The sequence below is a fragment of the Tachysurus fulvidraco genome, chromosome 21, assembly GCF_022655615.1.
Source record: "Tachysurus fulvidraco isolate hzauxx_2018 chromosome 21, HZAU_PFXX_2.0, whole genome shotgun sequence".
Classification (NCBI taxonomy): Eukaryota; Metazoa; Chordata; class Actinopteri; order Siluriformes; family Bagridae; genus Tachysurus; species Tachysurus fulvidraco.
Genome location: NC_062538.1, coordinates 2,676,673 through 2,691,769, shown reverse-complemented (window position 1 = coordinate 2,691,769; position 15,097 = coordinate 2,676,673). Strand labels below are relative to the sequence as shown.

Here is a 15,097-nt window from a genome sequence, read left to right as displayed (position 1 = left end):
CCCCGATAACAGTATGTGTTGGTCTGTGCGCGCGTGCTCGTGTGCGTGTGGTCGCGCGTGCACGTCGTCCGTAGGCGAATGCGGCGCAGAGCTCGAGCAGAAGAAACAGGGCTGATGAACCGGCGGAGTCGGAAGTGACTTTGTTTGTTGTGGAGCTCAGTCTTAATCCGTGAACGTTTTTGCTGCATTGTCAACGAAATACGTTTAACACAGAAAGGTAAGAAATGTTCGGTTGTCTATATTTGACTGGATTTTACACATAAAAGCGTCTGTTAAAAAAAAAAAAAAAAAAAGCTGCCTATGTGGCTTCAAAAATGTGCGCCGTCTCTCCGTGTGGATCTCAAAATGGCGGACGGGCAGCGGCAGCCAAAATATATATATATATAAATAACAGGGCGTCAGGGCAGTAAAAACACAAACACACAAATCAGTCGTGTGTATTTTGCTTTGGTGAACTGTTTACGTCGACGAGAAAACATTTATTCAGGTAATTTATACGTACTTTACAGAGTGAAGGCCAACCGGCGACATTGGTTAATCGTGTTAGCTCTAATTGGCTAACTAGCTAGCTAGCTCTGTAATGACACTTATTATTGTTGTTGTTGTTTGTTATTTTGATTATTAGAGGATATGCGCTTGGAGATGTTTGTTTATTTTTGTTTGCAGTTGCTACTTGACATTTTGTCACGACCTCGTATAGGTTTGTGTGTTTAGCATTAGCTTGGGTGTTGCCTGTGGTGATGTTTTTGAGGTGGGTCTATATTTGGTACCCGATGCTAACATGCTAGCTGTGAAGTTCACCTAGCAAGGGCGTAGAAGTAATGGTTAGATCGGTCTTTTATAGCGTTCACACGCACATCTAAGCTTTTTATTTCGCCTCACTTTAGAGCTAAAGGGATCGTTATGAACTCGTAAAGGTTGTGAAAGTTATTTGAAATGGTCAGTAAATCACGCCAAAGGTGTTTAACGTTAGCTTGATGTTCGGCTAAGTGAGTGAGATCATCATAACTAGCCTGTTGGTAAACATCTTCTAATACTGTGCTTTTATTAATTAGTAATAATAAACCTTAAAAAAAAACATTTCTCATGTCCGAGTCGCCCTTAAAAATGATCTTAAAAATGTTATCTCTTGTGTTTACAATTTAGATTACGGTCATTTCTCAATTCTATACTTATTCCTGTCTCTGTGTCTGTTTTTATTTTAGTAAAATGGACTGAATGTGTCATAAAAAATGTTTAAGTTTTTACTGCCGTGTTTAGAAAATGTTCCCACAAGCCCCATCTTGACCAGTGCACTTTCACTTTAACCAGGCCAGATAATAGGTCTTATAAAGTGATGTAAGCCTGTATCTGGTGATATCTCTTTATTGACTTTTTATTTCCTCTTCTTCCAGTTCAGTGAGAGAAATGTCTAACAGAAATGATGTACAAAATAATTTTTTCCCCCAAGCTGGAAGCCGACGTTCGGTTTTTCAGACACGCTGCCGTGTTGGTGGGAATATATTAAGATCTGTTTCTGCTGCACTACTGATTAAATTTTGTATGGCTGCTTGGTTACGTTCCTTTGCACTTTATTTAATTCCCTCTTTATCCCTTTGGCCCTGCAGGAATACGTGTTTAAAAATCTACACAACTTTTCCATGATGAGCTTGGTCTATCTCGCACAATGATGCCAGGTCTAATCTCCTCACAACAGCCTGGGCACTTTGTAGTGCAGCAAATCAGAAGCGTGTCTCTTGAGAATTAAATTCTTAATCTGAAAAATTGCACGTGTCAGGGTTTTTTCTATTCTCTAAGTTTTGGAATAGTTATGGTGAGGTGCACTCGGCATCTTTAGCCTCATGGGGTCTTTAATCTTCATACCTGGCATTACCCTTTGGAAGCTGTGTCTAAATTGGATAGATAACCCTGCCTTTACACGTACACACACACACACACACACACACACACGCACAATTTACTGGTGTAATCATATTTTCAAGGGCATGCAGCATAGTAGTATATGATTGGACCAAAGAAATGGCATCCATTTTGTTTAAACCTGACATGTAAATTAATGTCAATATTTCACTCATCTGTCTGCATCTGTACCACCAATTAATTCGGTTTTAAGAAGTTTCTTTGATACCGACATCATAAACATGGGATTAACTTCCCTTCTACTGTAATGCGATCTTGGGCTTGTGCTTTATTGATTTTTTTCTTCCTCTTGTTCTTTTCTTCTTTCACAATTTATAAGGGATTATCAACAACTGATACCAGAACTGATGTTAAAAAAAGGAAGCATTTGCACCATTTTAAATTGAAGGAGAGAGCAGATTAATAATTTCCTCGCCGTGGAGTCAGGCACTGCTTGCGGGCAGTGGCAAACGAGAGAGAAAAACACAGCAGCACAATATATTCTTAAGTGTTATTTTTTCACCAAGCTGAACATACATTGTGTAAAATGTGTAAATATTGGCAGGTCTGATAATATAAATGGTTAAAACATCGCAGTGTAAAGTCATGTAGCAATGATTACGTCATTATATCACACAAGCCAAATGTGACCCTGTTTTGAGTATGGACTGAGAATATGACTCCATCTTGTTTCCTTAATATAATTTGTGGTCGGGTTTTGTCTCACAGTCTAGTGCCGGTTGTCCAGATGTCGACTTAAACTTCGAACATCATGACGTGTAAATTGTTATTCAGGTGACCTAAGATTATAAAAGTCAGTGGAAGTTGTACCCATGATGATAAAAGGAAAATCTCTATGTTTATCTACATGCTTGTTTCTGTTTAAATGTACCTCCTGTTAGTCATTTGAAAGACGATCAAAAAATAATTCAAATGTCGAACCCACAACATAAAAACACTCTATCAATCCCACCCACCCCCCCACCCCCCGATATCAATGGATGAAGTGATGTTTCTGAGACTCTGAGAAGTTAAAACTGTTAGTGTGGCATGTCTACACAGGTCTAACCCGCATATCATCCTAGATAAGGAGGTGAAGCCAGTATTTGCCATCGCACAGGCAAAGTTCACAACCATAAAGATTTATAACCGCTGATGCTCTGCGTGCCTGATGGCCGTTTAATAACGTTTAGACACTGACATTCTCATAAATAATAAAAACAAAGTATGTCTGATTATCGCCTGTAGAAGTGTCTTAGGTTTTAACAGATATTTGTCTTTTTTTTTTCCTTTTTAAGCTTTTAGTTTTCCTCCTCAGTGTCGTCCCCTTACCTGTTATTTGGTTGGGATGTCGGACTTGTTACATGCTGTTTCGCAGATCAGCAGGTACATGCTGTTTCGCAGATCTTATGACCAACCTTTGAATTATGGCTCAGACTATCGTACGCTATAAGGCGCTGATTCGACACTTCTTGCTACGTGAGATGCCTGTAGCTTATGTGTCTGAGGTTGGTTTTTGTCCGTATAACGACACTTTCTATACGCAGGTCCACGTGGCTCCGTCTGCTGCACCAATCCAGATTAAATATTTTCACCTCCATCACAGCTATTCTAGACATCATCCTCCAGATTAGAGAGAAGGATATTTGCAGGCTCCTTAGACTCAAGGGATTACAAAGGCATAACCCTTTTCCCCCATCCGATCCCACCTTACCTCTGGTCTTGATCAACTCGAGGACTGGATTAGATGTAGAGATTTAAGGCCTTGAACACTTCTGGTAGTAATGTTTGTCTCAAGCAATCCATACACCTTGCATCGTACATGCATTTTTATTCACTTCACTATTTGTGATGAGATTTTAAACGTCTTCAGCTGTATTTGTTTGTCATGTATTCTGCTAACACGATTTGAACGAATAAACGAACGAGAGCTGATACGATGAGCACACAGGACACGTTAATTCCACACAAGAACATGGCCAAAGCTTCCTTTTCTGCCTCCAGTTCGGACACTTCTGAAGGTGGTGTTGTGGTTGTAGCACACGGGTCCAGATAGGTCCTTGTAGTGGTCTTGGCACGGTGGAAAGTGTTCGCTGTAAATTTACAGTCTTGGCTTAATCTCGGAATTAAACTAGTTTACAGATTATCATAATTCTTTGTTTAGTGCAAGTATAAGATAAGAGTTTAACCTATTTTTCTTTCTTGTTCTATGTAGATGAAAGGAAAAACACAGTGTTGAATATTTTCCGTGAGGTAAACGCCCGAGAGCGCGAGCGACGCCAGGCCCGGAGCGAGTGTCCATCCTGCCGTCCGTCTGTCCTTCAAAGAGCCTGCTGAGCACGCTGAGGATTGTCTACAAGCTCCCTGCCTGGGGCAGAGACAGCGCCCCTGTACACCTGCCATAATGGTGCTGTCACAGAGGCAACGAGATGAGCTGTGAGTTCACCATTTTTTTTTATTTTTTAAACAATGGCAACAAGGAAAACCTGAAAACACATCGTGCTCCTCAAATACCTGGAGAGGGAAGCGGGGAGTACGGTATGCAACAGGATACACAGATCGGTTGCTAATAATCCAAATGTCCTTAGAGAAATTTCAACTGACGCATAAATTAAGTTGTGTAGTCTCTATGCTCTGATTAATTAAAATAAATCTATGAATAACACAAATGATCCCTGCTCAGTCATTTACAGCATTTAGCTTAGTCTTGCTTAGTGTCTTTCTGTGCATTTAGATGCTTTGAGACCTAGTCAGCTTTAATATTTTATAAAGGACTACCAATGGGGGCCTTGGGTTGATTGGTGCCTGACCATTATTCATACTTGAGCTAGGAAAACAAAACCCTAGCACACAAACTAGCCATAAATTATTTGCTTTTCGGTTTTAGACCAAGGACTTTTTCATACTTCACATACTTTCCATTCTTAGCCTTTTCTTGACTCTCTTCAGGGCGGGGATCGTAATCACGGGTTTGTTTTCACAAGGAATTCTGTCTAAACATCAGTTCCATACTATGGCTGGGCGATATGGCTGAAAACCGTATCAAGATATCAGTGTTTCATATCGGTCGATATTGGTAATTATTGATATTTTTTATGACCCCTTTAAAATAAGGACCAGGAGAAAAATATATTACATTTAAACATTTCTATTTTATTCCTCTGATCAGAATCCCCTCAGTTATTAAGACAGAAATGTCAACAACCAGGAAAACTCAAATAATTATAATGTAAACATAAGTCTAAAGTCACAACGAACACTTAACAATTATCTCTTAACATTTAAGGTGCAAAATGAAAGAAAATGTAAGAAATGCTTAATAATGTGTAATAAAATAGTGTAAAATGTTAAATATAAACATAGAGAAACCTGAGAATTTAATGCAAGTTTAGTGCTATTGCACAATTTGCAGATGATGTTGGTTTGACTACTTGTATTCAAAAAACTGCCATACTGGCACGCTGACTTTTCCTCTTTTATTTACAATTTCCTCACTCGCTGCAGCTCATTTTCTGCTTATCAGCACAACCAAACACGATACTGTTACATGATTGGCTGTTAGCGTGTCACTGCCTACGTTGCTATGCTACCAGAGAGCGAGTGCATTTGTTAATGCAACCAAATTTGCTTCACAACCTCTGTTTTCTTCCGACGAAGAATTAAAAAATATCGTTTTATCGAACACTTTTTTTTTAATTGATATCGATCACGTGTCTATCGCGATACATATCGTTATCATTTTATCGCCCAGCCTTATTCCATACATTCATTTTTGTAATCTAATGTTACTGGAGTCATTCATTTGTTGTTATTATCATTATTATTATTATTTTATTTTGTCCAGCTCACAAATGGTGAAGAAGAGTATTTTTTGGGATGCGCACTGTGCTAACGTGCAGAATCGCCCGCAAACGAGGAGTCGATCTTGTTCGAGAAGACTTATAGCCTTTTAGCCTTGTGTTTTTCATGACTGTCGGTCAGGCTGTTTATCATGTACCAGTTTATACACATTCAGAATTCCATCTCCTCCACCGATCATAACTCTTTTCTTTAGTATCATGCAATTTGAAACAAGAAGTAAATAATGTTGAACCAATCATGCTTCACCAAAGTTTGGTTCAGAGGACCAGAGATCTGATTTTTCATACTCTTCACTGAGCGCATTGAACTCTAAGGAAGAGAATTCACCAAGTGTGAAAGCGATGTAACAAATCAGAATGTAATATTAATAATTATTATCCTACAGAATAGACATCTCTCACTCTCTCTGTCTGTCTTTCTCTTTCTGTTTGTCTGTCTCTCTCTCTGTCTGTCTCTTTTTCTTTTTTTTCTTTATTCAACACCGCTTGTCATTTTACTGAGAAACCAGAAAACAAACTCCTATACTTACAATAAAGAACAATAAATTCCACCACAACAAAGTTTTTTTTTAATCATAAATGTCTCTGCGCAATAGCTTTTACTTTATAAACAATACCTTATAAGTGTGCGTTTATGTCAGAACAACTTTCTGAGCAACGCTGTTGTGTACAGAAATAGCACGCTTTCTGACTTCGAGCATTCAACAAAACAGTGCAGTAAAGTATGTAAAAAATGTTTTTATTAAATTACTTAATTAAATGAAAACTGCTCTTGACTTGATGGATAAAATAATTACGCTACCTAACACTACCTTACTCTCCCCAGAGCCATGGATAAAATAATTACGCTACCTAACACTACCTTACTCTCCCCAGAGCCACACTTAACCAAAACCAGGGTGAAAGAGGGTTATGCAGCGGTTATAAAGTCACCGACTAAATTTAGCCCCATGCACAGCTCATAAAATATTCAGCACCATCTCAAGACTTTGGAAGTCCATTTACATAATAATGAAGCACTGGAAAGACTGCGATTGTCTGTATGTCCATCTGCTCGCTTGTCCATGTCAGCCGGTTTGGTTCAACTTCCCGCAGCGCTATTCGAGTACAATTCCATTGGTCTAGCAGTGAGCTTGTTACCATGACAACAAGTGTGCGTTTTTGTTTCTTTCTTTATTTTGCATACACAACAATCGAGTTTATTCGTAAAATTCGAGTCTAAATCAGTAAAAGGAGTCTTTTTTTTCTCAGTAGAATCGATGGCATTGCTTGTAGACACAATAGTCATTATAATGTAACATCTCATGTGTCATCGTTGGTTGTAAACTTAACAGAAGCTTTCATCCTTTCAGAAACCGAGCGATAGCGGATTACCTCCGATCAAACGGCTACGAAGAGGCGTATTCTGTTTTTAAGAAGGAAGCCGAGTTAGATATGGTGAGATTATTTCACATACTTTTCCAAAAAAATAAAAACAAAGCTCGGTCCAGATTTTATCGTGTGCCGTTAATCGCCATGTTTCCCGATTCCCGGCTTCAGAATGAAGAATTAGACAAGAAGTATGCGGGCCTTTTGGAAAAGAAATGGACCTCGGTCATTAGATTACAAAAGAAGGTCAGTACTCCTACAGCAGGTTAGTCTGGTTTGTCAGTACATGTTGTAGGTGTAAGCTCTTATCATATGTATTATTTAAGCGTAAATATTTGTTATTATACCAACGTTTTATGATACTCAGGTTACCGCATCATTGAATTTCAAAAGTTCCCCTGTCTTATATTACTCGTCAAGGTGATGGAGCTGGAGTCCAAGCTTAACGAAGCTAAAGAGGAAATCACTTTAGGAGGACCTATGGGGCAGAAGAGGGACCCCAAAGAGTGGATCCCTCGCCCTCCGGAGAAATACGCGCTCAGCGGACACAGGAGTCCTGTCACGCGTGTCATCTTTCATCCCATCTTCAGCGTCATGGTGTCTGCTTCAGAAGACGCCACAATTAAGGTACGGCACAAAAGACATCGATGCTTTTTTACAGATTTTGAACGAGGGAGCCTAAGTATAAGTATAGAGAGATTCTAGGAGAGTAGAACATGTTTATATGTTGCAACGTCAAAGCCTGTGTGTTATCCAAAGAACATGCGCTTTGTGTTTTATGCTGACTCACTGGCTGTCTCTATGGAGACCGTCACGATGCACCGGTTGCCCAGAGCAACAGCGCAGCAAGCAGTTCTCTGGGAATCAGACGCACCTTAGCAACTCTCCATTTTGATCAAGGCTTCTTCACCTTCCTGTCGTCTATTAGAAGGTTGCTGACATTTCACAGGAAGCTACAGAATGGACAGCCTGACCTTTTTAACGCTTTGATGCAGGAATCCGTCATGCTTTCTCAAGCCGGATGTCGGACGATGATGTAGGGGAAGAGCGTGAAACAAATGCGTTATCTGTAGCGTATGGATATTTTTTGTGGCCCAGACGCTTACATGGTTTCACAGACGTCCGCTACAGTGTAAAGTTCACGAGGGAGAGCGGCGAGGTTTCAACACGGTGTGAATTACAAGAAGCCAAAATATGTCTTTCACTTGTTTTGCCAACTTATATTTCCATCTGCACATCAGCAGCATCCGGTTAACCCGTGTTCCATGACCCTAAACGTAATTAATAAAGAAAAAGATGAAAGGGAAATATAATAAATACTGAAATGCCAGAAAGTCGCTGCCAATCTCAGTGTTTCTGATAAGTTTAAAGTCAGCACTGATTCGCAGATGTGGGGTTTTATAGTCTGCCTTACACTTAACCAAACTATTTAACTCTGAATGAGTTTGCACTGCTATTAGACACTTAAGGGGTGTGTGTGTTCGTGCGTGTGTGTGTGTATGTGTGTGTGCGTGTGTGTAGGTGTGGGACTATGAAACAGGAGATTTTGAGAGAACTCTGAAGGGTCATACAGACTCAGTGCAGGACATCTCCTTTGATCAGACTGGAAAGCTGCTTGCCTCCTGCTCAGCAGACATGACCATCAAACTCTGGGACTTCCAGGGCTTTGAGTGCATCAGGACCATGCACGGTGAGCAAACCACACAAATAAATGCCTCCGGTGGTCAAGGGTATGCTAAGATACCAAACAGGCTATTTACTGCTTTTGAAAGCTGTACGGATCATTTTTGGGCATCTGAGGGGTGTTTAAATCCTTCAGTATAAGCTCTCTTTACATGTCTGGTTAAAAAAAAAAAAAACAGATATATAATGGAGTTTGAACAGAGATAGAGTTTGTTTTGAGGCAGAAAAGACCCCAGAAATAAAAACAAATGGTATTAATAAACGTGCATAGATGAAAGTGCTCCCCTTTTAGTTCACAGCTGATAATTACCGATAATCACTCGTGACCTAAATATAGCATTTTGCCGATTCATAATCTGGAAACAGTGATGTTTTGACACACTAACCAGTGATCAATGTTTTATCCTACACGCTACAAGACTGCACGCTCAGACACCTAAAGCATGTATATTAAGGGCAGCTTATAAATCCTGTTACTCTTTCTGCAATTTCTCTTTTTTCATAGGACACGACCACAACGTGTCCTCAGTAGCCATCATGCCCAATGGTGACCATATTGTATCTGCATCGAGGGATAAAACGATGAAAATGTGGGAGGTGGCCACTGGGTGAGTAGAGAAGACTTTTGTCTGTTGATTAGACTTGTGATAACGAGGTGTGTGTGTGTTTGTGCGCGTGCTGGAAAATGATATGCACATTTGATCTGATGATCGAAGATGTCTGTCTTTGCTGTAAAGAAGTTTAAATGTTGTTAATATACTTATTAGTGAATCAGAGTGAAATTTGGTATTTCGGTTTGTTTCATAATTTGGTTTTAGTGTTTTTTTTTCTTTTTCACTGCACATAACTGAACAAAAGAAACAAAGCTGGTTGGAACATATGCATAAAAATAAGTTACTACTTTAATCCTGATCAGATTGGATTCGTTTATCATATTTTTAAAAACATTTTCTCAATAAAAGGCCTCTCGCATCCAGGCGGCAGTCAAATTACTACAAGAGGAGCGAGTTTTGTTTTCAACCGAGTTCTGTTTTCTTCAGATATCTGCGTCACACGGTTGTATCGTTACGATCCGTTCGGGACACGGTGTCCGAGTTGTCGGAGCTATAAAGTAGATTAGCGAAAAGAGACCGGCTCTTATTACAGCTTGGGGCTAGCCAGGGTTTCAGCAACAGGTTGGAAATACAGTGAAACACAAAGTATAGGAGGATTGTAACGTGTTTAAGGGTCTTGTAAGGGTCACTGATCGGCGTGCTGTGAGACATATAAGCATGGCACGTAGCAGCAGAGTTTTTATTTTTCCCCTCTCAACACGAGGCGACATCTCTATTGAAAATTACACGTGTATCTGGATGGGACTAGTGTGATCAGGCCACCAGTGAATTTGGTGAACAGCGGCAGTGTAATTCAGCCTGTAATTTTCTCAGCGGCGGCTGGAGAAATAGTTCACAAACGTTCATAGAGGAGCAGATGGTAATGGTGACACAAGCCTTCACTCAAAGCTTTTAGAAATCATACAAATCACCACAGCATGAAGAATATAGAGCTAGCGCTTGGTAAATTAGGAATAAATATTTCTAAATACTTAGTGTGCGCTACATTTTGTCTTTCTCCTTTTTTTTTGTTTTGTTTTTTGTTTTGTTTTATTGGTCCAAATCCATGCCAGCGTATTGTAGTTGTATTGATTAGAGTAAAATCTAAAGACGTTTTCTGTGCGCGTGTAGTTACTGCGTGAAGACATTTACGGGCCACCGGGAATGGGTGAGGATGGTGAGGCCCAATCAGGACGGCACGCTGTTGGCCAGCTGCTCCAATGACCAGACAGTGCGCGTGTGGGTCACTGCCACCAAGGAGTGCAAAGCTGAGCTTCGGGAGCACGAGCATGTCGTGGAGTGCATCTCCTGGGCTCCGGAGAATGCCTTCCCCACTATACTGGAGGCCACCGGCTCGGAGGTGTGTGTATCGTCTTGTGTGTACTCGCAATAATATCTGGCACCTTGTTGTGCTACAGCCATACGTAGATTTTGTTCCTGTTCGTTCCGTAGAACAAGAAGAGCGGTAAGCCCGGTCCGTTCTTGCTGTCTGGATCCAGAGACAAAACCATTAAGATGTGGGATGTCAGTATTGGCATGTGCCTTATGACACTGGTGAGTTAACCTTCATGCCTTGGTTCCTTGTTTCAACCCAAAATATTTCCATTTACAACACAGTACAGTGGTACCCCGCTTATCGACCTTAATCCGTTTCTCAAAACAGGTCGAAATGCGAAAAGGTCGAAGAGCGAATGTAATTATCCTATAAGAAATAACGGATACCCAATTAATCCGTTCCTGACCTCCACCTATACCCAATAATTAACAATTTTTGCCCCATTTTTATCACTGTTAATACTAAATAACACACAAAATAATACAGGTACATAAATAATATTGTATATAATACAGTAAAAAGTATAAATTAAAAACTTTACAAAAGTAACCAAAAAAATTATTGTACTGTACTTACTCGTTAAGTCGCAGTGACGGCTTGATGGAATGGGCGGGAGGAGGCTGAGTGGTGGTGTTAGTTGGAGGAGGATGAGCCCTCACTGCCAGGAGACTTTACACTTTAAACAAAGTATTGTATATACAATATACACGCACTAAATCGTTATATTGACGGCTAAATAACACTAATATTGTTCACAAACCGAAGTGTAATTTACGATAGATGCTCTCTCCATGAAGGCTGAGGGGAGACTGGGAAGATCCTTCGCCTTGTGCTACGTGGGTCGAGGTCGATAAGCGGGGTTTGGTCGTTCAGCGGGCGCAAATTTCGGTCGGAAAATCGTTCGCTAAGCGAAAAGGACGATGTCCGAGCCGGTCGATAAGCGCAGTACCACTGTATAAGAAACTCGAAGCTTAGTTCTGACAGCAGGTAGCTTCATTTAATCCAATATGATTTCTGACTCTTCTACAAACCTTGTTTTCTTCCTCCAACTTTCAAAGGTGGGCCATGACAACTGGGTCCGTGGTGTGCTGTTCCACCCAGGTGGGAGGTTCATCATGAGCTGTGCTGATGATAAGACCCTGCGCACTTGGGACTATAAGAACAAGCGCTGCATGAAGACCTTGAGTGCCCATGAACACTTCGTTACCTCTATGGGTGAGGTTCAGTTAGATTTTATAGAATGTTTGTCTTGGATGAAGTGCGTGTTCATTTACTACATTTACTATGAAACGTCACACAAGTGATGCTCGTAGATTTGGGGGTGGGGTGACAGAGAATCGCTGCTATATGACAGGACGGGTTTTTATTTTTGTATCAAACAGGAAATGGGAACAAACTGTAAGTAGGTGCTATAGCTGTGAGTAGGGAACCGGAGAAATGTCGGACCACATGCGTACGACCGGTCCAAAGAATCAGTCGAGCCAATAATCTTCGGATCGGTTGCTTTATGATTTTTATATATTTTTTTATAGATTTTTTCATACCTAATTGCCATATAACTGAGAAAATCTCAATTCAGATGTCACTCTGAAAGCTGGACGGTTGTCATGTGATAGAAGAGATGTTCGCCAGCTGACTTGCATCTTAGCTCAAGCCTCAACAGTATCGATCCGTGATTCAACTGTGCTGATGCAAAGCAATATCTGTAGAGTGAGAATACCATTAACAGTTATCTCGAGGGCAGAGCATTGTCCTGATGAAACCCTCACTGTAATGTGATTAACACAGAAATTTTGATTCGGTTTCCAGTACGTGGATGAAATAGACTTCTACGACAGACAGGGAAGGGAAAACGTTACTGAAAGAAAGGTCTTGGGGGTTTATATCAATGCAGAGAATATAATGAACGATATGGCTGATTAGTTGTTATATATATTTATTTTTTTTTTTTTAATTGTCTTTTCCTGCAGATTTCCACAAGACTTCCCCTTACGTGGTGACAGGAAGCGTAGATCAAACAGTTAAAGTGTGGGAATGCCGCTGATCCCACTCACCCCTGCCCCTCCTCCGTACCACCACCACTCCTCCCTGCCACAACACTCGTCCTTCGGGATGCACTCATCACCATGGCTACCGCCCCATCCAGCGTTCTTCTAAATAACTATTGTCCTTTTATGTAAATTATTCTGGATGTAGTTTGAGCTTATTAAATGTTACATAAGACACCCTCACAAAGAGAGAAAAAATAAGTTAAGAAAAAAGAAAAACAAGTATTCTTGCATGGTGAATCCCAAACTTGTATATTGTAATTATCATCATTATTAATATTATTTGCTTACCGTCATCTTGAAGGGTTAAAGAACATCAAGCATCGCGTCACAAAAGGCAGAACAGTCCTTTCTGGGGAATTCAAAAACAGAGCCCTGAAAACCAGGCGCGCTTTTCTTTCTTTTCAGCTCTGATGTCGTGATCCGCTGATGCTTCAGAAAGAGAGAGAGAGGGAGGGAGAGCAAAAAGCTGTTTTTAGTGCAGTCACTAAACCAAATTAAAACCTGACTGAATGTTTCTGTCCTCTTAAAGGAACTCCTGTTGATGTATTTTAGGTGCTAAATGCTGTACAGTCATCATTAATTCTAGAGTCGAGAGATTTTGAAAGTGTCGGTGAACTAAACGGACCTAGACGGACGTTTCAAGCTAAGTTGGTGCAGGGAAACGAGTCCTTGTACGTTAGGATCTAAACTGGCAGCAGTTTGGCCCCGTTACATGATTTTGTATATAATGACAGACAAGTATGTGACGTCATGGGGTGGGGGGGAGGAGAGCCCTGAGAAGAGAGAGCAGTACGATATTAAACCCCTGACTTAACTAAAGTGCACTTCATAAAGGAGGTATATAATGTGCGTGTGTGTGAAGCAGGTTCTTGGTCCTGCGTGCGCAAAACATATCGCAGCCCTCTTCATCGCCGTTTGATTTTGTCCACCGCTCGGTTGATTGATGGCTCAAGGGGATGATAGCGTCCATAATGATCTTTATACAAAAAAAATTTATTATTATAAAGGTGCTTATGTAAGAAATTATATCTCAAAGCGAGAATTCCCAAAAGGACACTGAATTCCATGTGGTTTAAAAGCAGCTATGTCTCATAGAAGCTTTTAAACACTCATTGTAGATTTCTAGGTAGGACACATTGTGTCTTTCACATGAATAACTATTAGGCAACAGGTTTTTAACCACACATGGGGGGTGGGGTGGGGTGTTTAGAAGACCACGTATTGCACAGTCCCAGCCTTATCAGCCTGTTCTGCAGCTGTGACGTGTTATTCTCTGCTGTAATATCGTGTGTGTGCGTATATCTGGCTCAGCTGCCACTGAAGGAAGCTTTTCAACGTGTTCTCAGCGGTACTGCTTCGTGTCATCGTGCGGGACAAGCGACCTAGTCTGGCTGTCGTAAATCAGGCACGCTGGTGACACTGTTTCGCAGATCATCTCATCCACTTAATTTTCTCTGACAGACCTGCCGAGTCTGGCTGTCTGTCTGTTAACGGTTAAGACGCCTCCTAGCTAGATCAACAAGTGCAATAACATTAGGCCACTCTGTGTTAACGGACAGATATGCACGAGTCGAGTCGTGTACGTTTCACGCACATATAGTGAAAACTAACCTCTTTGTTGTGATGGAATTTTTCTTTTCAAAAACACAAACGTGAAGTGAAGAAATCCTCCCCTGGATAGTGTTAAGGGACTCTCGATCTTAAGGGAGTTCTGTAGGAGGTGCACGCGGTTGTAATATTTAAACGGTGGTTGTACAGGCCTGGCCTCTGCTATTCCAAAGCTGTGTATGTAGTATCAGTGGACATGTGAAAGGATCTTAGAGCTTCGCTGTATGTGCAGTAGGTTTGTGCATTCAGTTAGCTCACAGTCCAGTCGTTTGCTCTCTATGCCTTGTTAATATACCGAAGCCCCCTTTGACGTAAAGACCTTATTCTGTTTTTTGTGATCTCACTGTTCACACACTCACATATACACTGACAAAATATAAGTTGTGTACCAATATATCTGGATGTCATTGTTTGCAACATAATTAAGAGTAATAAAAACTGTAAATATAAAGCAATACCTTTTGTTTGTCCTCCTTTTTTTTTGTAAATAATAGCTTTTTAAAATGCAATTCACGATTTATTCATTTGTTAGTGTTACTGGCCAAAAGTATACGGACACCTGAACGTAGCACCCATGTAGTTGCTGAATAATTGTGTAGTTTGTATCTGTATGCCACGAAGAGAACAAAGCTGTCCCAGCATGATCGTGTTCCTGTGTACAACGCAAGCTCCATGAAGACGTGGTGTGTTGGAGTTAAG

General features: G+C 40.6%; 1 protein-coding gene across 2 annotated transcripts; it reads left to right on the top strand.

The window, feature by feature from the left end:
- Positions 1–30: 30 nt before the first annotated feature.
- pafah1b1b (platelet-activating factor acetylhydrolase 1b, regulatory subunit 1b) lies at positions 31–14,853 on the top strand. 2 transcript variants are annotated; one of them, XM_047805620.1, is made up of 11 exons: positions 31–217; positions 4,115–4,335; positions 7,112–7,196; positions 7,299–7,373; positions 7,548–7,754; positions 8,649–8,817; positions 9,316–9,418; positions 10,535–10,763; positions 10,856–10,957; positions 11,798–11,954; positions 12,710–14,853. In XM_047805620.1, exons 2-11 carry the CDS (start codon positions 4,304–4,306, stop codon positions 12,781–12,783), a joined length of 1,233 nt encoding a protein of 410 aa, XP_047661576.1. In that variant the 5' UTR covers positions 31–217; positions 4,115–4,303; the 3' UTR covers positions 12,784–14,853. The 2 variants fall into 2 exon arrangements, with proteins under 2 accessions (XP_047661576.1, XP_027033119.1); XM_027177318.2 differs by lacking the exon at positions 31–217 and adding an exon at positions 347–487.
- Positions 14,854–15,097: the final 244 nt, after the last annotated feature.

What these genes read in the sequence shown, in the direction of transcription:
- pafah1b1b (XM_047805620.1), top strand. Translation starts at nt 4,304, where the DNA reads ATGGTGCTGTCACAGAGGCAACGAGATGAGCT. An exon ending in TCATTAGATTACAAAAGAAG is followed by an intron (nt 7,374 to 7,547) that starts GTCAGTACTCCT and finishes TTACTCGTCAAG; the next exon opens with GTGATGGAGCTGGAGTCCAA. An exon ending in ATGTGGGAGGTGGCCACTGG is followed by an intron (nt 9,419 to 10,534) that starts GTGAGTAGAGAA and finishes GTGCGCGTGTAG; the next exon opens with TTACTGCGTGAAGACATTTA.